This window comes from Pinus tabuliformis, chromosome 3_2, assembly GCF_031772625.1.
Source record: "Pinus tabuliformis cultivar Carrire ecotype Pingquan chromosome 3_2, CPIR1, whole genome shotgun sequence".
NCBI lineage: Eukaryota > Viridiplantae > Streptophyta > Pinopsida > Pinales > Pinaceae > Pinus > Pinus tabuliformis.
The window spans coordinates 1,028,070,393-1,028,097,315 of record NC_142302.1 but is presented as its reverse complement, the minus strand read 5'-3'; the positions used below and the strand labels follow the sequence as shown (position 1 = coordinate 1,028,097,315).

At 42.6% G+C, this 26,923-nt stretch overlaps 1 protein-coding gene across 4 annotated transcripts in view; it reads left to right on the top strand.

The window, feature by feature from the left end:
• The window catches only part of LOC149184091 (glycerophosphodiester phosphodiesterase GDPD4-like), a 257,656-nt gene that overhangs the window by 20,974 nt on the left and 209,759 nt on the right, over positions 1-26,923 (top strand). For all 4 annotated transcript variants that reach the window (XR_016257226.1, XM_089417399.1, XM_089417400.1 and 1 more), the window contains exon 2: positions 24,201-24,287. Coding sequence is in view for 3 of the 4 variants with exons in the window: in XM_089417399.1 (XP_089273525.1) it covers positions 24,201-24,287 (87 nt within the window). In the remaining variant the exon portion in view is untranslated. The remainder of the gene's footprint in view (positions 1-24,200; positions 24,288-26,923) is intronic.

The window sequence follows — 26,923 nt, the reverse complement described above, 5'->3', positions numbered from 1 at the left end:
ATGGTACAACGAGGAGCAATAAGGCTCCATCACATTGGGACTGATGAGCAGGTCGTCGATATTCTGACAAAGCCCCTGGGGAAGGTCAAGTTCTTAGCCTTCCGAGAACGACTTGGAGTCGTGGAGAGACCCTCTTCTGAGGGTCCTGTATGATATGGACATTGAGCTCTGGGAGCTCCGGGGGGCTTGGGGTACTTCTTGGAGCGATGAGCAACCATAGGGTGAGTGGTTCAACCTTCCCCTGTGATACCCCATGGCGACATGTAGGTAGGATGAGTGGTTCATCCTTCTCCTACTGAGACATCCTACCCATGCAGTCTGGGACTCATGGGAAGTACCTCTCATCTGGCCAATGAGTAGGGAAATGAGGATAGGGACCATAGTACTACCGATGGACGCATCGTGTACTACCGTACTCCCTATGCTAGGATGACCGATATTGATTTGGGATCAATTGGAATTGACTTCGGGTCAGTAAGAGTGGTATGAGACACTCTCTTTTATCTGGGACTGACTTCGGGTCAATAAGAGTGGTATGAGACACTCTTTTATCTGGGACTGACTTCGGGTCAGTAGAGAATGGTATGATACATTCTCGATCACTTCTTCTTCTTCATAGTTCAGCAGAGCAGAGCAGTGTAGAGCAGTGCATTGATGGCAGAGATAGTACCGACTGACAGATGGATTAGCAGATGGAGTTCTCCCTAGTTGAGAGGGAGTGTTAAAATTGGCAACTAGGGCCAAAATCCACATGGGTCATCTTATTTATGACAACTGATATTTTTCTTGGATTCCTCTCTCCGAGAGGTGTAGGATTGATCTAAAGATCATCCGATTCCGACATGTACAAATAAAGATATGAATTTATTTATATTATGGACAAATTGTCAAGGTCGGCCAGCAAGCAAAACAGGGATTCAAACCCCCAACTCATCCTCAACGTTGCATATAAAAGGAGGAGACCTCAAGTCATTTTATCATCATCTCATCTTCACACATCTCTCTCTCCTCACTTGATTGGGTACGCAAATCTGGCAGCTGTCTCTCGCATGTGCGAAGGAAGGACGATCTGTTTGACTGTGTTGAGCAGTTTGACTGAATTGCAGAGGCTGTTTCTTGGGCTGCGTTGACCTCCTCTGGACTGCGGATTTGGGTGAGAAACTTCTCCTCGGTAGACTGCAGATTTGGGCACTGAAATTGAGGTGATTTGACCTCCCATTTGACCAGCGTTGACTGCCCTAGGGCTGGCTGCAGTTTGACTTATGTTGACCAACTTTTGACTGAACTTTTTCGGACTGTTTTGGGCTTCCTGTTGGAGGCCGAAGTTGATTGGGTTTGACCGAGCTGCTTAGAGGAAGAATTCTACCTTGTTTGACTAGCATTGACTTTTTTGGTTAGGGCTTTTCTGCTGCTGTCATAAATGATCAGATTTGTAAATTTGTACTATCTCTCTCTCTGCTGAACCATTGAAGAATATAAGAAGAATTGATCAAGGGTTCCCCACATTGGGGTTTGTCCCTGGCTGGTGCCACATCTTGTGTCTTGGCTTGTCTTCTACTGTTTATGTTTATGTTCTATCTGCATTTTACTGTCATGCTGATGTGATTGCTAAACTGGATATTGATATTGGGCTAATAAAGAAATTGAAGTAAATTGCTCTTAAGCATAGAACATACCATTGCTACCTAAAATTAACAAATTGTTATGAACATACTGACATATCAAAAAGTAGCTGGCCATATCACTGTCAGATCATTGTCAAACATAGTTACCGCCATATCATGGTTCACTGTCATCAAGAATTTGTTCCATTGTTCATGTTACTGTATAACATCGTTATCCTTGACACTATATAACAATTCTATCCTTGTCATTGTATACCATCACTGATCAACTTTTAACAATGACACTGTTTAAGTATTATATCTATCATCATGATAACTTTAGATCACTGGCATTAAGGTCATATATGAATTGGGGTGCTGCCACATATGCATCTAGGGCATAGAGTAGGATTACATACATTGGTCAAGGTCATAGAGGTTATATATTAAGGGAGACATATTATCATTACAAGTATCTTTGTCAAAATACAATGTAATCAAAGTATCACAATAGATATACCACAAAGATACAAGACCATACAGAGATACAAAGCCATAAAGAGATGTCACAGTGACCATACGGAGATGCGAGACCAGACAAAGATACGAGACCATACAAAGATACTAATCCATACAGAGATGTGAGACCAAACAGAGATACGAGACCAGACTGAAGAGTGAGACCATAACAGCCATTACAATGATGCGAGACAGATATAGTCACAGAGTATGCGAGACCAACCTCAGAAGTATAGCGAGACTGTGCAACAGACACGAGAGTAGCCACAGGTAGTATAGCAAGATCATTCCAGAGTATAGTGAGATCATTCCAGAGTATAGTGAGATCATTCTCTAAGTATTGCAAGGCTATGAGACAGATGCAAGAGCAGCCACAGGGCGAGACCACAAAGCGTGACCATATGCTATAGCGAAATCATATGCCACAGAGAAATAGTGAGATCATAGATGAATAGCGAAACCATTTGCCATAGATATATAGCGAGATAAGTGTTGCAAGCTACTATGGAAGATGAGCCAAATATCTGAACCTTAGAGACATGCAAGCTAGATTACGAGCCATAGAGCTTGTCCTCCAATGTGTGAGACATTACAGAGATATCATAGATATGTGAGCTCAAAACGTGAACCTCAAACCATTACCTCAGAGACCACTGAATCAATTCTACCCACATCTCATACCAAATGATGGAGGGAGGTGCCAATATCTAGTTGAATGATCACACGAAGGGTCACTTATTGTGGATGAGCCGACTTGTTCTATTTGAGGGCCGACATATAATATTGTAGAGAAATAATTTAATTCAAATTACTCGTAAAAATATTTTCCTTGACCATATTAAGTAATAATCCTCTTGTCCAAATTGAATTCTTCTTTTGACCAAATTTAAAACCTGCTTGGGGTATACTGGGTTTCCTTTGGGGTAGTAGGGTTTCTCAAGGGAGGGATTTCCATTCACATCATAAGACTCATCTCAGATGACATGTCTTACTATAAGAAGGTAGGCAATGACATAATCATTGCTTCTAGATTGTCTCATAGAAGAAGAATAATCCACAACTGAAGGTAGGGGAGATCGATTAGATCCTCCAAACCCTATAAGTTTCCAGGTCAAGTTTCATGACCTTCATCTTAGTTGCATCAAGAAGATAACCATCTCATCACATCTCGTCTCAACTTGTCTTTCCTTTGATCATCAACTGAACAATGATTTCTTTATCTAAAGAAGAAGAATCATTATAGGGGAGCTCCAACTACCACCCTATTGTTAAATTTTGCAATTTTGAAATTAATTATCTTAGATCTTCAACCTTTAAGTGCAGACAGTAACCAATAACCATATAGAAGACAGTCAATGAACAGTAAGACAACAGATTTGGTCCAAGACCAGGGAAAAACCCCACTGTGGGGGAAAACCCTTTAAGAATATTCTTCTATTAGATCTTCATCAAATGTTCAGTAGAGATACATAAGCAGAGTACAAAACCCTTTTCTCAATGACAACAACATTACCCCTTTAGGACAAATCTTCTGAAGTGTGAGATCTGATCACAAATGTAGAATAACAGATCCTTCAATCCTTCAGCAAAGATTACAAGTGTGAGAAGAAGATTAGCTTTCACGAATGAGATAGACAAGTCTTCAGATGCGTGCTAGAAATCCAAGACAATACGCCTTCACAATAAGATGATCTGGCCACAAATAATAAGTAAATATCCTCCAGGTGCGAGAGGATGAGACTTGTAATATGAGATCTGCAAAAACTGATACAAGGGAGATCTGCCACCAATGATAATACAAGATAGAGATCTAGCCAATAATACGAAATCTATCAAACAATAATGCAAGAAAGAAATCTCCAGAAATGCGAGAGAGAAATCTCCACTAGATCTGCCAATGATGAAATGAAATAACAGGCTTCCAATAAATCTGCTAAAAGTGAGAGAGATAAAATACTGATGCAAGGGCTTTATCACTAATGCGAAAGAGATCACTAGTGATGATAAGAGATCTACCATTGATAATTAGAGATTTGCCAATGATGATAAGAGATCTGCTGCTGATAATCAGATTTGCCACTGATGATAAGCGATCTGCCACTGATGATAAGAGATCTGCCGCTGATAATCAGATTTGCCAATGATGATAAGCGATCTGCCACTGATGATAAGAGATCTGCCACTGATAATCAGATCTGCCAATGATGATAAGAGATCTGCTAACAATAAGAGAGATAATTTATTGATGCAAGGGCTTGATCACCAATGCGAGAACTAGATCACCAAAGCAAGAGAGAGAGAGAGAACTCGATGTGTTGCAAATGAAGGCTTCTCTTCAATATATAGGAATGTTTGAGACAAAATCCCTAACTCAAATTAGGTATTTGGAAGCTCTTAGAGTGATCCATTTTTGCACATGTTGAATTAGATCACTTAAGTGATTTTATTTTGCAGATGTCAAAATAATGTGATAAAACAATTTTGAAATAACTTTTGCACGTATAAAAATAATTTGCACTTGAGAAATAATTCGCTTCAAGGGTGAAAGGGGTTAAGTCATAAAGTGTTTTCTAGGGAAATTTCTCCCTTAGTTGCACAAAATTCAATATCCCTTTCAACTAGGGAAGAATTTCCATCAATATTGTCAAAACTGCTATACTTGTCAAATCATCATGGCTCATGCTGAACATTCTCAAATCTAAAGAAGAATACTCATGGCAGGGGAGCCTCATCTACCACCCTGAATCTAAGCTTAGCCAAATAATGGCTAAGAAACCATTACCTGGGAGTCTTAAGTTCCATCCTGACCTAAATGTCATCAAGGAGCTAGATGCTTCCACTCGGCATCAGGGAGCCACATGCTACAACCTGGAACAAATACCATTGGGGAGACTCATGCTACCACCCAAAATGAATATCGCTTAGTCAAATTTACCCCTCTTTTCTTCACTTTTCCATTGTAGCCATTCAAACACCTTGAATTTTGGCCCACTACTGCATTGGGGTTTTCTCAAGAGGTCCTCCAAATATGAGGCGAATCCGATGGTGGAATCCTGAGATGTAGCAAGCCATAACAACAAGACCATTTGTTCCCCTAGGCTCATTTTGGGTTAGTGTCCTCACTTGGGCCATTGCATTTGCATTCAAACAAAATTAGTCCTTTGATCCTAATTTCCTCCCTAGTCAGGTCAAGCCCCTGAATTGGTGATCAACTCCATACCCTTGACCTAGCTTGGTTCCATTTGGGTTTTGTGTGGTCCTCTAACTTTACAACTCAAATTTCACAAGGATTACATAAAATCCATTCCTCCACAAGGATTCTTAGGTCTAGGAAACTTATTATCAAGAGATATCCTCCAAACCTAGGCTCAAGTGTCCTCCTAGCCCTTCCTAGAGAGTCCATCACGTTGCTTCTCAAGCAAGTAAGCCATTTATTTGAGTCTCTCTTGTGAATAGGCTTTAGGAATCACTCCTTATCCGATCATTGATCTATTCATCATTGTGATTCCCCTTATACCAGGTCTCCTCCCATTGGTGAAAGTTCATAAAGAGCAGGGAGCCTTAGCTGAGGTGACAGTGGGCTATCACTCCATTGTTGCCCCTTGACCTAGTAGTTTCTCTATAGGATCCCCTCCTAGGACCCTACTAATTTGAGCGGTAACATTTTAGCGCCGTTGCCATGGACACAAGACATGTGTCTTCTTTCCCTTACGACATCATTGACAATCATTGTGGCGACTGCATTGGAAGAACGAAGCCCTAGTTCTTCATTGAACTTCAAAAGTTAATGTTTGTAAGGTGAAGCAAGCATCTATCAAGGCATTTTAATTCACCTTGGTGACTCCATTTTGATCCTAATATGCAAAATCATGAAAAATGGATTATGGTCAAAGATAAATTATCCTTGGCTCTCCATTTGCAAAACTCAATGATCAAGATCTTCAAGAACTACAAAAGAATGTGGACAAATATGTTGAGTTTTATGAAGATTTATTGGAAAACATGGATAAGGAATTCATGCTCAGGTTTCATGGGTCAACACAAAAACAACTCTACATAATGATGTGTGCCTATGAGAAGGATCCTAGTTGTCTCTTTGACTTTGCTGGCCTAACTTGTGCTTTTAATATTCTGACTGACCTAATCAATGAAAAATATTATAATTAGTCGCAAAGCCCCACACAATGTAATCAATTAGATGATCAGGTTGACCTTGAAGAAAATCCGAATGTGGAAGGCAATCATGAAAATGAAGAATATATGGAAGAATGGAACCCATCTAAAGAAGATCATAAGACTATAGAGGGGCTTCAGGATGCAAATTTAAGGATTGAGAATGTGCATGACATGAATGAGAGCCCCATCAAAGTCCATGAGGATCAACACGATGAAGTGGGGACTTTCATTCAGGAAAGGGCATTTGAAGGCATGAATATTGTAGCTCCCTATGATGATGACATTTCCGATTTCTTATGCATTAATGAGGGAAAGTGGGATGTGGGCAACCATCATTTTGACTACGACCCTATTTATGATACTGACACCGAAAATGAGGTTGGAATTGATTCTCCTTTTCCCCAGGGCATTACTCATGATGATATTCTTACTCACACCATCGAAAGGGAGGATCATGGTTTTCCCACGCATGAAGAAGGTTCATTGGAAATGGTGGGCCCCATTTATGACACTGACAAAGGCCTTGTTTTTCTTGACCTTCCTCAGAATCCCAATAACATAGCTACATTATCTAGGAACCCTTGCCTTGACCGTTTTCACATTATCGCAATTATGGATGATCCCTTTTCCTCTCCTAGGTATGATGTTAAGGAAGAACTATCTGTCAGATGTATCCCTCCTTCCCCCTCATACCCTCAGGATTGTAAATATGATTATCATGAGCAACCTGCTTGTTGTGTCCCCCCTTGTCATCGATCTCCCTTTCCTCCTAGTCATGACCCTATGGTGGTCATAAAGCATGACATTAATGATGGGGACCATTATGGGGATGATATGCCTGAGGTTGCTATCCATTAGAGGTTCATGAGCTTAATTGTTGATATCTCCATCTTTTGGTTATAAGAACGGATCCTGCGGAAAAGATTGCATCTCATGGCTCCCTCTTTCCCTGTGATACTCCATGCGGGGTCACTTCATTTTTCCGCCTCCCGCCCTTGTGACCTTCCATATTATCATTCCTACCCTTGCCTTTGGATCCATTGCATGAGTGAATAGAAGGGCAGTTGCTCTCATATTTACTAGATGATATGTTGGTTACATTGGGTTTGTGATTGCACTTAGTATTTGGGTGATGTAACATGCATGTTAAGGTAGAATGCATTGCATGCTCATTTTTTCATTAGAACTAACATCATATGATATTTTCATGATAGATTAGTTGCATTTAGATTAAATTTGCATTTTACTTTCTTGGTGATTTTTATGGCCTAATACTAAGCACGGGTGACTAAGTTGCACGAAACGGGGAAACGGGTACGAGTTTCCGAAACGGGAAGCGATACGAAACGCGACCTCCCCAAATTTTGGAAACGGGGAAACGCGAATATATATATATATGTGTGTGTGTGTGTGTGTGTGCAATCATAAAGCATAAATGATACATTATAATTTATTACACTTAAACATTAAGATTTAATTTACATCACATTTACTCATGAATGATCACATAATGAAAATAAAAATATCGGAATATCCAAAAGCAACCTTTATTAGATATCCAAATCTCAAAATCAGCCTTTATTTATATTAATATATGAGGCTACAAGTACAATAAAGACTATAAGGCTGCAAGAGAGAGATCCAAATCAGGATTTTCTGCATCCACATCCCATTCTTTAAAAGGACCACTGTTGTATTGGGAGTCTCCTCCTACATAGTCGAACGACCTTAGTGCTCTTGATTAAATACACGTTTCATACCCTAGTACCCTACATGATTTTGATTATTGGGAGTTTCCCCTGCATAGAGGGCTTGGTTCTCTTGATTAAATAGAAGTTCCATATCCTAGTACATGATAAAATCCAATGGAAACATTGCAACCCCTTCAATCCTGAAATCCTGAAAAACAAATAAGTCTGCTGGATTTTGAGTGAGATCTAAAATTCTACTTTCTCCATATGAAATCCAATGAGGGTGAAACCACTCTCAAACATCCTGAGTCATTTCATGGTAATGTTAAAAATTTAAGTAAAAGGATGAAAATGAAAAATAAAGGAGAATATCACTTTTACTTTAAGAATTTAACATTACCATGAACTGCATGTCAACACTAGGACAAAATTTCACTTTTATAACTTTAGACACACATCTAGAAAATTAAAAAACAAATTTGAAAAAAACAAAAAATTAAAAAAAAACACAATTCAATTGGGAAACGCGGGCTGTACGGCCGGGAAACGCGTTTCCGGCCGTACTGCCACGTTTCCATTTCTAGAAACGTGGCAGTACGGCTGGAAACGCGTTTCCTGGCCGTACCAAACGCGTTTCCGTGTTTCGTCCCAGTTTCCAGCCGGAAACGTGCCCCCCCCACGTTTCCTGCAACATAGATGGGTGATCATAAGACACCACAAAAACACGCTGCCCCGTGTGCTTGGTCTTTGATATGTGTAGGTAATAGGTCTGTTGTAACAAGAGATTGCTGGTGTTCTCATGACCTCCCGTTCGAGTAGCTTCGCACACCTCCTCGAGATCTCATGTTGCAATTGGAGCCAGATGTTACCCACCACCCGTGGGTAGTGTATATAGGAGAAATTGTTTCTCCTAGATGGTCTTCAGCTGGTAGCCAACAGCTCCTTCAGCCGCCAGATAGCTCGATGTTCTTGATCATGGTTTCCCCACGCATGAAGAAGTTTCATTGGAAATGGTGGGCTCCATTTATGACAATGACAAAGGCCTTGTTTTTCTTGACCTTCCTCGGAATCCCAATAACATAGCTACATTATCTAGGAACCCTTGCCTTGACCATTCTCACATTATCACAATTATGGATGATCCCTTTTCCTCTCCTAGGTATGATGTTAAGGAAGAACTATCTGTCAGATGTATCCCTCCTTCCCCCTCATACTCTTAGGGTTGTAAATATGATTATCATGAGCAACCTGCTTGTTGTGTCCCCCCTTGTCATCAGTCTCCCTTTCCTCCTAGTCATGACCCTACGGTGGTCATAAAGTGTGACATTAATGATGGGGACCATTATGGGGATGATATGCCTGAGGTTGCTATCCATTAGAGGTTCATGGGCTTAATTGTTGATATCTCCATCTTTTGGTTAGAAGAAAGGATCCTGCGGAAAAGATTGCATCTCATGGCTCCCTCTTTACCTGTGATACTCCATGCGTGGTCACTTCATTTTTCCGCCTCCCGCCCTTGTGACCTTCCATATTGTCATTCCTACCCTTGCCTTTGGATTCATTGCATGAGTGAATAGAAGGTCAGTTGCTTTCATATTTACTAGATGATATGTTGGTTACATTGGGTTTGGGATTACACTTAGTATTTGGGTGATGTAACATGCATGTTAGTGTAGGATGCATTGCATGCTCATTTTTTCATTAGAACTAACATCATATGATATTTTCATGATAGATTAGTTGCATTTAGATTAAATTTGCATTTTACTTTCTTGTTGATTTTTATGGCCTAATACTAAGCATGGGTGATCATAAGACACCACAAAAACATGCTGCCTCGTGTGCTTGGTCTTTGATATGTGTAGGTAACAAGTTTTTTGTAACAAGAGATTGCTGGTGTTCTCATGACCTCCCGTTCGAGTAGCTTCGCACACCTCCCCGAGATCTCATGTTTCAATTGGAGCCAGATGTTACCCACCACCTGTGGGTAGTGTATATAGGAGAAATTGTTTCTCCTAGATGGTCCTCAGCTGGTAGCCAACAGCCCCTTGTAGCCACCAGATAGCACAATGTTCTCGATCATGGTTTCCCCACGCATGAAGAAGTTTCATTGGAAATGGTGGGCTCCATTTATGACATTGACAAAGGCCTTGTTTTTCTTGACCTTTCCCGGAATCTCAATAACATAGCTACATTATCTAGGAACCCTTGCCTTGACCATTCTCACATTATCGCAATAATGGATGATCCCTTTTCCTCTCCTCGCTATGATGTTAAGGAAGAACTATCTGTCAGATGTATCCCTCCTTCCCCCTCATACCCTCAGGATTGTAAATATGATTATCATGAGCAACCTGCTTGTTGTGTCCCCCCTTGTCATCGGTCTCCCTTTCCTCCTAGTCATGACCCTATGGTGGTCATAAAGCATGACATTAATGATGGGGACCATAATGGGGATGATATGCCTGAGGTTGCTATCCATCAGAGGTTCATGAGCTTAATTGTTGATATCTCTATCTTTTGGTTAGAAGAAAGGATCCTGTTGAAAAGATTGCATCCCTTGGCTCCCTCTTTCCTTGTGATACTCCATGTGTGGTCACTTCATTTTCCCACCTCCCGCCCTTGTGACCTTCCATATTGTCATTCCTACCCTTGCCTTTGGATCCATTGCATGAGTGAGTAGAAGGGCAGTTGCTTTCATATTTACTAGATGATATGTTGGTTACATTGGGTTTGTGATTGCACTTAGTATTTGGGTGATGTAACATGCATGTTAAGGTGGGATGCATTAAATGCTCATTTTTTCATTAGAACTAACTTCATATGATATTTTCATGATAGATTAGTTGCATTTAGATTAAATTTGCATTTTACTTTCTTGGTGATTTTTATGGTCTAATACTAAGTATGGGTGATCATAAGACACCACAAAAACATGCTGCCCCGTGTGCTTGGTCTTTGATATGTGTAGGTAACAGGTCTGTTGTAACAAGAGATTGCTGGTGTTCTCATGACCTCCTGTTCGAGTAGCTTCGCACACCTCCCCGAGATCTCATGTCCCAATTGGAGCCAGATGTTACCCACCACCTGTGGGTAGTGTATATAGGAGAAATTATTTCTCCTAGATGGTCCTCAGCTGGTAGCCAACAACCCTTTGCAGCCACCAGATAGCTCAATGTTCCATTATCTCCACCACCTAAGCCAGCGATGTGGTCCCTCGCCCACTTGTTATGATTGTATGCTCTGAAATTGGATTCGTTGAAATAGGTCGACGTGTCCTGAATCTGGCGAATCAGACACGATTCGTGCTAATTCGTGTCCGGAAATCGGGACACGTCATGCCCGATTGGGACACGATCGAATCTGGATCGTGTCCCGATTTCTGGACATGAATCTGGAAAAAGTGACCTGCGCGGCCTAAAAAAGGCGACTTTGTTGTTCTTTTTTATCATTTTCTCTTCTCTCTTTTGTAGTAGGTTTGTTGTGGGTTTGCTGTGAAGGGTTTGGAGCAAGGAGCAAATGGTATTTCTGCATCTAGTGTGCACATATTTTGTGCAACTTCCTGATGCGCCATTTAGTTAACACTCATTACAGTCTAAACTTCTTTTTTCCCATTCAACTTTATGGGTTCCTCTACCAATTTCTAACTTTGTTGGTTTGATCTTATCCTAATCTTCATAACGAATTACTTTGTTCTAAGGGGTATTGTCATTTTAAAAATGTTCTTCAGTCATGTGTTCTTTTGATTGTTGTCTTAGCCTCAAGTTCTCTGTGGTCAAGGTTTGACATGGCTTTGCCCTTCCTGTTTGGTTTTTAAGAAGGAAACACATATGTAATGTATCATTGTTAATTAAACTGGAAGAACCTAGTTTGCAGTGACTGAAATGATTTTTATTGTTAATTATTTCATTGCTTTGAACAATTTCATGTAATGAAATATTTACTATTACAGTTGACAGTATAAGTGTCCTGTTGAAGCATTCAAGTGTAATTTTAGAGTTTTGCATATTAAACACTTCAGAAGTAGGTTATTTGCAGTTGAGAAAACTACAATTGTCAGTGTCTTTATCTTACTATCTTGTCTTTCTCCTATTCGATCATTGATGAATTGAATATGTATTATGAATTTAGAATTTATGATTTATCATTTATGTGACATGTCACAAATTACAATTGTATTTGAATTTTGTATGTACTATGCATGCTATAATGTTACTAACTTACTTTGTAAAAAGTAAAACTTACATCTAGATGAAGATCTATGTTTGAAATCAATGAATTTGTATCATGAATGAGAATTTGTGTAAGAAATATCTAATTTTTAATATATATATATTTTTCAATAAAATAATATGTAACGTATCCGAATGTGCCCTGTTCTGGGGTGTCAACGTGTTCGAATCCGACACTCGAATCCCCGTATCCGACGAATCCCGAATCCACGTGCCAGGTTACTGGGATTTTATGTTTGAAGGTGGGCTTCCCGACCCCAAAGGTATGGCTTTTCATTGGCATAGTCGAGTCCTTGTCATGGGAACTTTTGGGCATGGATTGGTGGGAGAATTTGGCGGAAAGAGTGGGCTAGGTTTGTACTCGTCTCCCTGCCCAATTTCATGATTAGCCTTGTATCCTAGTCCCGTGGGATTTCCTTTATTGCCATTAACTTTAGGGTTGGCACTACATTAGTGTTAAGTAGAGCAAAGATGGGATCTGAGATACAAAGATGGTACATGACGACAGGATGGCATGATGATTAATGATGATGAATGGATTGGTAGGTGGAATTCTCCCTAGTTGAGAGGGAGTGTTAAAATTGGCAACTAGGGCCAAATTCCACCTTGGGACAACTCATTTGATGGAGATGATGATTGCATTAAATTCCTCTTTTCGAGAGGACCAAAATTGATATAAAGATCATCCAATTTGGACAAGCAGAAGTGTGTTTTTGAATTTATGCCCACACATGTGCAAATTGTTCAGGTCAATCACATCATCATGTAGGCTCATGAAGCCCAATGGACGTGACTCTTCACCCTCAACGACTTGTATAAATACAAGTGCCCTCTCACCTCATTTGGCATCATCATCACACACATTTCTTCTCTCTCCTTCTCTCATTGGTTCGTATAGCTATTGGGCAGATCTTCTCTCTCTCACACATGTGGCAGAAGGACGAATTTTCTGGGCAAATTGTAGGGCTGAATTTCAGGACTATTGTAGGAGTTTGACCAACGTTGATTGAGCACTTTGACTCATCCTTTGACTGCGATTTTTGTGGGAAATTTTCGTTTTTGGTAGGCCGTACAATTTGGCACAGGAACCAAGAATTTTTGGGCACTTTGACCGTAGGGTTGACTGCAGGGTTGACCACAGAGTTGACCAAGTTTGACTGCAGTTTTCAGGATTGTTTTGGGCTGACTTTGACCACCTTATCAAGCCGAGTTTGACTGGGTATGATCGAGCTCCAAAAAGGAAGATTTGCTGCTGCGTTGACCATCTTTGACTTTCTGGTTAGCGCTGAATTTGACTGTAGTTGACTGCAGATTTGACAGGGCTGTTTTGAAATTTTCACTTTTGTACTCTCTCTGCTGAATATTTGATATAATAATAAGAAGAATTGATTAAAGCGTTTTCCCCACATTGGGGTTTTTCCTTCGCATCTGCCAAATCTAGTGTCCTCTTGTCTTGGCTTGTCTTCTGCATTTTGTTTCTTGTTCTATCTACTTTTACTGTCAATGTGATTAATGTGTTTGCTATTGAAAACTAAATTGGAAATTGTTACCGGGCTGCTAAAGGAACATTGAAGTAATTGTGCTAAGCATATAACATACCATTGTTAACTAAAATTAACAAATGGAGTGATAGGTCCATGTTACATCCATCAAATGGCAGGTGTCATGTGAAGTAATGATGGAATGGGGTGGGGGACAAGAGGGAAGGCTCCAAGCCACATGCCATGGTACAAGGGTAGCTATAATGACGGAAGCACACACATTGGGTGTATATATTTAGGAGGGAGCAATCATGGAATATTAGTTACCTTGGCCTTTATTTTTCCACCCTTCTTCATACGCCTTTTGCCTTTTATTGATATTTCTTTCGTTTACTGCTTGGGGCTCCAAGGGATGAGAGCATGATGTGCATGATGTAGCAGTAATTGCCCCCATATGGTTGGCCAGTTCATCGCCCATTAGGGGTTGGGACAATCATGGGTTCCTTAATGATGCAGGGGGTACTCATAGGGGCCCTAGGAACCAGGTTGATGACCATAATGATAGGGGTAGAGCTCATGTTTGGCTTTTTCCCACGTGCTAAATTTTTATGTCCCGACCATCTTTTGCATTTTGTGGTACATTTCCTGTTGTAAGTGGCCAAATTATGCTTTTATCTTTCTTTTTAGCTGCATCAACCTCTGAGGCATTGTTCCAGGCTCGACCCAAAGTGTGGACAAGGGGAGAGGGAGGCTAACACCTTGTGGACCCAATGGACAAATGTGGACCCGGATGGGAAAAGTGTGAAAAGGGGTTATAATGAGCAGAGGGGAGTGAGATATATGGTGTCGGGAAGCAGGACCATGCAACCAAAATCAGGGTTTCCCATGTAGTGCCACTCCTAAAGCTAGTAGCCAATAGAGGAAATCCCACGGGACTAGGATACAAGACTAACCATCGAGTTGGGGTGAGAGAACAAGATTATAGTCCAAGCCCATTCTTTCCACTGAATCCCCCCACTAATTCATGTCCAAATGTGCCCAAGAAAAGCAAGCATAAACACCCAATTATATAATTAAAAGCCATACCTTTGGGTTGGAAGGCCCACTTTCAAAAATACGATTATAATAGATGGGTGAGAGCACACAATGGTTGGTTCGGGTGGCGGAGAATAGTGGCACATTGAGCTATCTGGTGGCTGGAAGGGGCTGCTGGCTAAAGACAAATCTAGGAGAAAATTTCTCCTATAGGGTTCACCTACTGGTGGTGGATAACAAAACCCTTGGGATATCTCATGAGAAGGAGCCAATAGTGGTAGAGGAGTGGGAGCGAGATGCTCGTAAGGCAAAACAGGGACCAACAACACCAACATCAAGCGCATAGTCAACAGATTCAAAGGACGAGTTGGATATTCCTTTGAGCTCAATTAGGAGGAGGCTGAGATGGTTGAGCAAACCTTGAGAGATGCTGAGGAGTGTGTGGAGGTTCCTAGGAGCACTTTCAGGAAGAGTAGATCACCTACCTAATTTTCTTGTTATTTGGCACCATTGAGCAATGTTAGCAAGTCTGAGCCATCTGCTTTTGAGGAAGCTATAGGTGAGCAGGTTTGGAGGGATGCCATGATAGAGGAGTATAGCTCCATCATGAGCAATGATGTATGGGACATAGTGCTGAGACCGGAGGAAACCTTTGTGGTCACTTCTCGATGGATCTATAAGATCAAACATGTAGCAAATGGTAGTATCAAAAAGTATAAAGCAAGGTTCGTGGTGAGAGGATTCTTCCAGAAGGAGGGAGTGGATTACGAGGAGACATTCGCACTTGTCGCCAGATATGCATCCATTAGAACAGTTATGTCCATTGCTTCAAAGATGAGGTGGAGGATGCATCAGATGGATGTGAAGACTGCTTTCCTCAATGCGGTGATGAAGGAGGAGGTGTATATTGAGCAGCGTCAGTGCTTTGAGGTATATGGGATAGATTCCCATGTATGCTGGTTGAAGACGACCCTTTCTGGGCTGAAGTAGGCTCCGCGTGCATGGTATATTAGGATCGATGGATATGTTCTTGGTTTGGGCTTCACCAAGAGTGAGGCAGATCCCAACTTGTACTATGTACTTGTTGAGGGTGAGCTGCTCATCTTGGTACTTTATGTGGTCATGTAATATCCATTTTAAGGTTATCCCTCAAACACAAGCAAAACTCCAACCAGAGATGGACTCTCAAGAGATAAAAATAACAGTAGTGCAACATAATAATGTATACATGGAATATAAGCAGATACTCAAGAAATGCAGAGAGAAATGCTAAGCCATTTTATTATACTGAGTAATGGAAAGAGTACAGGAGGTGACCAGAAAGTGCACAAGGCAAGTGAAGAAATACACTCAGAATGGTAATGAAATGGTCTCTCTTTGAACTGCGTCCAAGCTGCCAGAGAACTGTTGTGCTGCTGCAACTGCTGGAATCAAGTGAGGATTTGGGGCTGTTCCCCTCCACAAAAAATGCTAAAACTCTGGAATCAGCCTCTGCTCAATAAACCCAGAAAAGCCCAGAAAGCTTTTCTAAAATAGCTGACCCCCGAAAATCACCCCCTTGAGGATCTATGCTATCCGTCAAGGCTCTGCGCTGCCACGGAAAAGAACCCTCCAAAACTCTGCTCGAAACTCTGCCAAAATCCTCCAAGATGCAAGGGCTGATCCCCTGCTCAATCTCCCAGCTCAAATCCTCCACATAAACCCAATCCGGAACTCCTACCCAAAGAGACTGCGTCCTCCTCTCTCAAGACTGCGCAGTCATCAAGATGCTCAGTTCCTCCTCAACTCCAAAAATCAATCCTCCTGCAAAAGACTGATGAAACTACCTTGCCCGAGCAGGCACTTGAAGTCCCTCGGGGCTAAGGGTGAGATCTTCGAACGGAGACACTCAATGCACTAAACAGTGCTGCAGGCAGACTAAACAGCCAGCGTGCTCTAAGTCGAAGTGACTAGCTCAAATGCAACATAATCGAATGCCAAAATGAGGAGGCTCCCCTCTTTATAGCGTTGGTCCCTCTCAAAACCCTAAGGCCCACCTCCTCCAACGTAGCCTCTCTCTTGCCACGTGCTCCTCTCCATCTGCGCAGTCCCTCCAAGTGTCTACGTGGGCCCCCTTCTCTACGTGGTCCTTTGGCCCCCTTGACTCCCTTTTAAGTTACAACGTTGTGCTACTAGGGAGTGACTTTATTCAAAAGTGAGTCATGTCCCCCTTTTCTCACCCTTTTATTTATAAATAACTATAGAAGGCAAAATTGAGCAAAATCAAATATTCCAATTAGCCATGGTTACAGTCTCCCCCGGCAAAATGTTGCTTGTCCTCAAGCAACTGAAGTGATGGATGCTGCAAAATTTTCTCATTCTCCCAAGTGGCATCCTCATCCGGTAAATTCTTCCACCTCACCAAGAATTCCCGGACCGTCCTGCTCCGCAGCTGCCTCTCCTTGGTATCAATAATAGCCTCTGGCTGCAACCCCAAATGCCCCTCATCATCCGTGCGTGGTAGCTCGTCTGTCACTGTCACCTGCTGCCCCAATGCCTTCTTCAGGCATGATACATGAAAAACGTTATGAATCTTGCTGCCTTGGGGCAGCTCCAACTCATACGCAACCTGTCCAATCCTGCGTATCACCCTGTATGGCCCATAAAAGCGGGGCTTGAGCTTCTCAGCCCCCTTTTGCTTCAGTGACAACTGTCGGTATGGCTGTAATCGTAGGTAGACCAAGTCCCCTACCTCAAACTGTCTCTCCACCCGACCCCTGTCAGCATACAGCTTCTGTTGGTTCTGTGCTGTAGCCATATTATCCTTGAGAGCTCGGAGAATATCCTGACTCTCTTGGATCCAAATCTTGGCTCTCGGAGCCTTGCTAGCACCAAACATCACGTCAACAAAAGATAAAGGATGATATCCATACAAAGCATAGAATGGTGACATACCAATGGACATGTGATGTGTAGTGTTGTAGCAGTACTCCCCTAGATGCAGCCACTTCAACCATGCTCGCTGCTACCCACTGACATAGTTACATAGGTAGCCCTCCAGCGACTTGTTAACTATCTCTGTCTGCCCGTCTGTCTGTGGGTGATAATTGGTACTTGGTGTCAACTCCATCCCCACCAACCGGAAAAGCTCCTGCCAAAACCCGCCCATGAAACGGCTGTCCCTGTCATTGGTGATGGTCTTAGGAAGACCATGTAGCCTGAAGACCTCTCTGAAGAACAACTCGGCCACCTGCGCTGCTATGTAGTGTGCGGGTATGGCGAAAAAATGTGCATACTTTGTCAGTCGATCAACGACGACAAAGATACAATCCTTGCCCTGTACCATGGGCAACCCTGTGATGAAGTCCATCGAAATACACTCCCATTTCCCCTCTGGAATGGGAAGAGGTTGCAATAATCATGTGGGATGGCTCATCTCCCCCTTGTTCCTCTGGCAAACGTCGCACTCCCGGATATGCTAGAGTACGTCCTCCTTGAGGCCCTTCCATGAGAACCTCTCTCTAATGGCCCTGTAGGTTTTGGTAAACCCCTTATGGCCGGCCAATTGCGAATCATGTGATGCCTGAAGTATCTTCTCCTTGAGCTAAGATCCCTCAGTCAAGAAGATCCGATCCCTGTAGTAGATGATCTCATCAACCACCCTGTACCTGTCATCTGCCACCTGCCCATCCAGAACCTCACATGCAAATCTGTCCTTGGAGTACTCTACTAAGAGTCGAGCCCTCCAGTCTGTATCCAAGCTCATAAGAGACAACGTGGCTGGTCTACGTGAAAGGGCATCTGCTACCACGTTGTTCTTACCCTTGACATACTCAATGTCAAAGTCATACGCTTGGATCTTACTGATCCACTTCTGCTGCCTCTCCTGTAGCTGTTTCTGCTCCAAAAAGAACCTGAGGCTGTTGTGATCAGTCCTCACCCTGAACCTGTTACCCACTAAATACTGCCGGAACTTGGCCAATGCATGCATGATGGCTAGCATCTCCTTGTCGTATATAGAATACAACCTCTCGTGCGGAAGGAGCTTCCGGCTCTCAAAGGCTATAGGGTGACCTCCCTGCATCAACACTGCGCCGATCCCCTCTCTCGACGCATCACACTCCAAAACAAATGGCTGCGAAAAATCCGGCAATGCAAGTACTGGGTAGCTACTCATAACCTCCTTGAGCCTGTCAAAGGCTCGCTGCGCTGTATCCGACCAACTGAATGCCCCCTTCCTCGTCAGATCTGTCAGGGGTGCAACAAGCTGTGAGAAACTCTTGACGAACTTCCGGTAGTAAGTACAAATGCCAATGAATCCCCGAAGTTCTGTCACGTTCCTCGACTCCGGCCAATCTCTGATGGCCCTGATCTTCTCCTCGTGGACTCTCACTCCGTCCACCCCTATGATGTGTCCCAAGTACAACATCTCCGTCAACCCAAACTCACACTTGGAGAGCTTGGCATAGAATTGCTGCTCCTCCAAGATGCGCAACACTGTCTCAATGTGCTGGAGATGCTCCTCCCAAGTCCTGCTGTAAATGAGGATATCATCAAAGAACACCAACACAAACTTCCTTAAGTGACTGTGGAAGATGTGATTCATGCAGGACTGGAATGTAGCTGGGGCGTTGGTTAGCCCGAAGGGCATCACCAAAAACTCAAAGTGCCCATAGTGACACCTGAAGGCGGTCTTGGGAATGTCCTGCTCCCTCACGCGAATCTGATGGTACCCAGATCTCAAATCAATCTTTGAGAAGAACCATGCTCCTCTCAACTCATCCATCAACTCATTGATCCTGGGTATGGGGTATCTGTTCTTTAGTGTCTTCTTGTTCAGGGCCCTGTAGTCAATGCACATCCTTAATGTGTCGTCCTTCTTCTTCACCAACACCACGGAAGAAGCAAAAGGACTCGTGCTCGGCCAAATGTGCCCAAGAGCCAGCAACTCCTGAATGGCCCGCTCAATCTCATCCCGATAGGCCTTGGGATGCCTATAGGGGGTAGTAATCACTGCCTGTATGCCCTGCTCAAGCTCAATGGTGTGCTCAAATCCCCGGTCCGGTGGCTGTCCCGGCGGAATCTCCCCAAACACTGTGGCATACTGGTCAAGGATGGACTGTATCTCTAGGTGCACCGTCTGCCCTGTAGTCCCTGCCTCTGATGCACGCAGCTCCACTGCCCACTCTACGTCTCCCTTCTGGAAGACTGCCTCCATCCGATGAGCCGAAACAGTCTGAGGCGGATATGTGTGCTGTCCCCGTATCTTCTCATGCTTCCCTGTCTTCTCATCATCCCACTCCATCTCTAGGGCCTTCCAATATGTCGTGACCTTCCCTAGAGTGATAAGCCACTGAACACCCAGTACCATGTTGGTGTCCGGAATATTGACCACGAAAAAGTGGTCAGTCAGTGTGTAGGTGCCCATCGTCACTGATAACTCTGGAACATAACGAGCACACACCATGGTCTGATCTCCTGGGACCAAGACTGAAAATCCATCGAAGCTCTTTGTCTGTATACCTCTCCGCTCAACCATCTGTGCTCGTCCTGGATTCCCCTTGGGAGGCGGAATCCTCACATCCTTCCCCTTAGGCTGGAAAGCCTGTCTCTGGGGGTAAGGTGTCCGGGTCCTGGGTAAGGCATCCTGTAAGTCTCGGGTCCTGCTAATAGCATCCTGGAGCGTGGCTGGTCTAGTGGATCTGACTAGACCCCGAAGTGGCTCTGCTAACCCCTCAACAAACATCTAGATCCTTCGTGCCGTGGATAGATCTGGCACCATTACTGAAACCCTCAAGAAGTCTGCAATGTAGGTCTCTGGGCTCCCGGTCTGTTTAAGTCTCGTCAGCTCAACAAAGTGTTGTTTCGGATCCTTCTGGTCAAACCTCTTCATCAATATCCTAGTGAACTCGGCATATGTCGTCATTGTGGAGTGTCTAAGTGTAACCAACCCATGGAACCACCAGTCCTGGGCCTCACCATCCAAATGTAATGTCGCCACCTTGATGGCCTCTGTCTCCGACATCTGGTTAAGCTGGAAATAGATGTCCAGCTTCTCCACCCAAGACTTTGCCGAACTGTTTGATGAACCATCAAACGTAGGCAAGTGGAATCTACTGACTGTGCGGTGGGTGTCTCCGATTCTCCATCATGATAATGTCGGTATCCTCTGTGATGGTCGCGGGGTCTACTATCTCGCTGGAGCTGAACAAAGTCTCTGAATGAGAGAGCATCCCTGAACTCCTGCCCATAGGCCTGGTACTCTGCAAAATAATCGCCCATATGACCGGGCTCTGCCTCCTGCTGGGCTCCGGCCCCCGTGTCTGCTCCTAGGAAAGTGGGCATGGTAGAGCGTGTAGGGGCATGTGAGGCCATCTGCTGAGTAGTATCACGCTGAGTGGCACCCTGCTCTAGCAAATGGTGGGATGTACCCGATCCCTCACCAACCTGGAAAACCCGTGGGTTCTCACGCTGTCTAGCCTCCACCGCCGTGAATCTCTGCCCCATCACCTTGATCTGCCTCGACAGATCCTGCATTGATTTGAGGAGCATGTCTGCAAATCTCTTCCCGTCCTCATCTGCCATCAGATCCTCCTGCTCTGCATCCACCATAGGCTCCTCCTGTTCTGTGTCCACCACCCGAACACAGTCTCCCTCTTCGTAGGTGTTCTCCAACCTACGCTCAGTATCTCTGTATTTCCTACCTCTGTAACAGATGTAGGGCTTCTCCCTCGGTGTCATAGACTGCTAGCTCCATAGGCTGAGCCGGATCTGTGCTCTGATACCACTGTAATATCCCTTTTAAGGGATATCCCTCAAACACAAGCAAACTCCAACCAGAGATGGACTCTCAAGAGATAAAAATAACAGTAGTGCAACATACAATAATGTATACATGGAATATAAGCAGATACTCAAGAAATGCAGAGAGAAATGCTAAGCCATTTTATTATACTGAGTAATGGAAAGAGTACAGGAGGTGATCAGAAAGATAGCACCTCGACTTGCACAAGGCAAGTGAAGAAATACACTCAGAATGGTAATGAAATGGTCTCTCTCTGAATTGCATCCAAGCTGCCGGAGAACTGCTGTGCTGTTGCTACTGTTGGAATCAAGTGAGGATTTGGGGCTGTTCCCCTCCTCAGAAAATGCTGAAACTCTGGAATCAGCCTCTGCTCAATAAACCCAGAAAAGCCCAGAAAGCTTTTCTAAAATAGCTGACCCCCGAAAATCACCCCCTTGAGGATCTACGCTATCCCTCAAGGCTCTGCACTGCCACTGAATAGAACCCTCCAAAACTCTGCCCGAAACTCTACCAAAATCCTCCAAGATGCAAGGGCTGATCCCCTGCTCAATCTCCCAGCTCAAATCCTCCACATAAACCCAATCCGGAACTCCTACCCCAAGAGACTGCGTCCACAGATTGCGCAGTCATCAAGATGCTCAGTTCCTCCTCAACTCCAAAAATCAATCCTCCTGCAAAAGACTGATGAAACTACCTTGCCCGAGCAGGCACTCGAAGTCCCCCGGGGCTAAGGGTGAGATCTCCGAACGGAGACACTCAATGCACTAAACAGTGTTGCAGACAAGCTAAAGAACCAACGTGCTCTAAGTCGAAGTGACTAGCTCAAATGCAAGATAATCAAATGCCAAAATGAGGAGGCTCCCCTCTTTATAGCGTTGGCCCCTCTCAAAACCCTAAGGCCCACCTCCTCCAACGTAGCTTCTCTCTTGCCACGTGCTCCTCTCCATCTGCACAGTCCCTCCAAGTGTCTACGTGGGCCCCCTTCTCTACGTGGTCCTTTGGCCCCCTTGGCTCCCTTTTAAGTTACAACGTTGTGCTACTAGGGAGTGACTTTATTCAAAAGTGAGTTATGTCCCCCTTTTCTCACCCTTTTATTTATAAATAACTATAGAAGGCAAAATTGAGCAAAATCAAATATTCCAATTAGCCATGGCTAATTAGGAATATTACAGGACAATCCTTTACTGACAGGATCAGAGAAGCTCATAGGGATGTGCAAGGATGTGCGTGATGGAGTCACTCTAAGAGTTTGACCATGATGACATGCGTGGCAGGCTACCCCAGCATATTTGGCATGCATTACAAGGCACATGCCAAACACGTTTCAAACATTCTGCCCTATCAATGTCTCGATGTACCATATATGCTACCTAGCATGTCCCGATGTATCAAACATGCTGGTGCAATAAGCAATGATGGAGTCACAAGAGTTTGTAGGTTTAGACAAAAAACAAGCTTCAAAGGAATCCAAATTTCCTGACATGCAAGACATGACACATGCAAAATGTGTGTTACACATGCTAGGGCAATGTGTCATCGTATATGAACATTAGACATGTGGGCCTACCCCAGCATGTTGTGCATCTCAAATTGCAGCTTGACTCGTTGATTTGTATCATTGTATGCCATGATGATTTTTTTATATGAAATTATGTAATATAAGATGCATTTTTAAACAGATGTTAGGATATATGCAATATAGATGTCTCACATATTTGGTAGTTGTATCTAGACTAGTTTTTCTCTAGAGGCCTTGCTCACGAAAATGCAATCTGAGACTAAGAAATATATGAAAACATTACATGAGTTATCTTGGGAACACATATTACTCATGATCAAATGTCTTGGTTAATCTATAGTGGACAACAGTAAGACTGCATTAAGATTGTAGCTCATTTGATATATTTTATAAATTATTTAACATGCTATAAATAAGAAAGTTCAGAAGAATTTGTCTTTCAATCCAGCTTGGACATAAATTTACAATGAAGATTTTAGGTGACAATGAAAATGATCAGATATTTGCTTACGGTTATTGTATGCCTCCCCAAATCACCCAACTAGGGCCTCTTAGCCCTGAACATTCTCTAGATGATATCATAGATGAGCACCAGATCCCATTCAATCACCTAGACCGCAATATATACTTCCTCGTACTCCTTTACCCCTCCTCTTCACGTTCTATTGGCATATAGTTTATCTCTAGCACACCATTGTTGATCTTTGGCATTTGTTTTTCCGTCTTTGATGTAATATTAAGTTCATGTTTTCACGCTTTATCTTGTTTTTATCTCATTTTATATTTTCAGGGCAGCACCTACAGATTGGAATCACTGATTGTGCTTCGCAGTCCCATTGTCCTGCTTTTTGGTCATTTCTTGGACATAAATAATCTTATCTTAACCTATCACACTTTATGATGTGCTTGGTCTTCCCATGTCTGAATGACATGGATACCAAACTCTTTTTTTTGTAGAAATTGTTCATCATTCATTTGTTCTTTCAGTTAATACTAATATTATTTTTTAACATACTCATGAATTATCATAAAGAACTTATTTGCTCATAGAGAATTCTGGTGCAAAACATATCGACTTCATCAAGTTTTAATATATGGTGATGCTTTTGTTTTTGCAATATATTGTCCAACTTTCTTCTGTTTGGTTGTTCACCTGCAGGCACAATCTAAAAAATGTGGTTGGCTACAAAATCCTCCTCTTGTATGTGCTCATGGAGGAGATTCAAGTAGGGCTCCCCCAAATACGGTATGCCAATTTAAACAATATAGCTCTATTGCTTTATTTTGGCTTCTTTTGAAGGGAAATGCCAGGTCCATTCTTTGCTCAAGTTTTTATTGATAAGTTTCCATGCAAAATTCAGGTCTAAACATGAAAAAAGCTCTATGAATGCGTGATTAAGACTTTTTTGGGTTTTGCATTTGCTGTAAATACAACATTTTGCTTATACTCCATTTATTATCATATTCAAAGCAGAAAACACTCATTGGCTCTAATTTTTATGTGACATTGTAAATATCTATTTTCTGGTAGCAATTGGCTTTTAACTTTCAAGGGATAATCAGTGAAAGAAAATGACTTATTCATAGAGAACCCAAACATCAGATAAAGTGAGGAGGAATTACATCAATGTTGAGAATGATAAAAGGTGGTCAATGTGTTTCAAAAAATTTCATGTATTAGACATCAAAGGTATTTGCATGTGAGGCGTCTTTAGTGTGGAGGTGCCATAGACAACACATTGTACGATTGCATAGATTGACATGTATAAAGTGCACAAAACAATTACTTCAGTGACGAACCATTAGATATTAGGATATTAACAAGCAATTGAAACCTTGATAAGATTTTTCCTATCCATTAGGTTCTAGTGGTAAGTCTCTTAGTCTAGGAGCATGACACTCAATATTTTTAACCACCAAGTTGTTGGCTTAGTAACTATTGCCTCAAAATCTAGCAGGTCTTGTGAGAGGGATCACAAGATGAGAACTAGACCAAGGGACAAGAATGAGGTGGAGGCCTGCTATAACCAAAGCACTCCATCCCCTGCTCTTTAGTGGATTTTCACCACAAGGGAGGCTTCCCGATATTGGTCACCTTATCGGTATTCTAAGATAAGATAAGATAATTTTATTAATGTCCAACAAATGACCATAATAGGTCAACGGGACTGACGGTTACAACGATTACATCATGCAAGTCGGTGGACCAAGCGGTCCCCTTTAACATTTCTTTAAAAAGTAGAAAATACATCTAAATTGTAAATGAAGAAGCAAGAATCTCATGGCTTCGGAACAAAGGAGAAGAAGAGGAAGAATAAGGGGGGGAGTCCCTTGTCTGGCCCCTAAGGCAATAGTTCAAAGGTGACAATTGGGATAAGCTCAAGAAGGGCACTTAGACTAAGAACAAGGCTCAATCCAACGAAACAAGGAATATTGTGCTCTCCATGAAATCTATCAAGGGTACTTATAGCATAGGGTTTGAGGAATATGCAACAAGAGTGGCTCACATAGGCATATAAGACCAAGAATAGGCATGCGAAAAATAGGTTTGATCAACAAAAGGAACCATAAGCCTTCAAAAAGCCTGAAGTTGAAGCCTTAATGCTAAATTAAGGTTCCCATGGAAAAATTGCCTAAGGTTAGTGATGTCAGCCCTAGGGAGGCTGTTTCAACCATGGAAAAGGGTAGATTTTGATGCTATGAAGTTCGAGCCATATGAAAAGCCTAAAAATAGGCCAACGAATTAGCCCTTGTTGAACTCGACCTATGTCCTAGCCCTAGTGGCTTGCCTTGAAGGGCCAAAATTGATAGAAAGAAATTAAGTAGAGATGTAATGATGTTTGATCATCTATGTGGAAGCCAGTGCATGCTTCTTGGTTGATGGAGTCTAAGGGAAAAATTACTATGGATATATCAAACCCTAGAAGTGAGTAAGGGGGGAAAACCCTAGCTATCACTCTATGAGGGGATAAAATCGAGATAAAAGCTCTCTAGGAGGTTCTCAACGAATGTTCAAGATTCTCCAATTAAAACATACATTATTTCACAAAAATTACATATAAATATATGCAATTCAACAACAACAACATAGAAAAGCTTAGCAAATATATTGCATGCAATAATCATTAAAAGATATTCAACAAAAATGCTCACAAGATATCCATGAACAATCCTTCATTATCCCAACATGACATCTCCCTAACAAGGATTAGTCTCCACTAGCAAAAATATCCACAAAGATATCTTCATAAGAGTACAAGGCTACAAGAGCTATGCCGAAATAGTCCACAAGTGATGATGAAATGAAATGAATGAGGTGACCTCTATTTATATGAGGTCTACCTCATCTAATTTTAGCTTATGAAGCCCCTGAACAAGTTTGACGATGAGTAAACATAAAATAATCCTTGGGCTACAAGCCAACCCACTAGCTCAATGTGAAATCATGCCAAAAAGACTCACAGTGTGAGCCATAAGTCTATAAATGATAATGTCATGCCCTTTTAGGGCTTAAAATGCCATGTGATGGTGGAGTATAAGGCTAAAGATGTCGCAATGTGTCATGATCATCCATCATTTCAGGATAATCCCTCAAATCCAACCTCAAAGCAGCTCCGGGGGTCCCAAATCTTGTTGGGGTGTCACCACGTCATCTCCATGGGTCTCTAATGGTCAACACAATGCATGCTCTCTCCATAGTTAGGGCTCCATTAGGTGCAACATGCCCTCCCTAGTCACCTCATGGAAAATCATCCTCATATAGGCTCTGAATCATGGCTTGCCCATCAGGTTGTGTCAAGGCTAGCTTGGGGGCATGCTCTGTCTAGTGGTGCAATCATTTAGAATCCTCTGCACTAGGTCAAAAAGATCAACGTTCTGGGT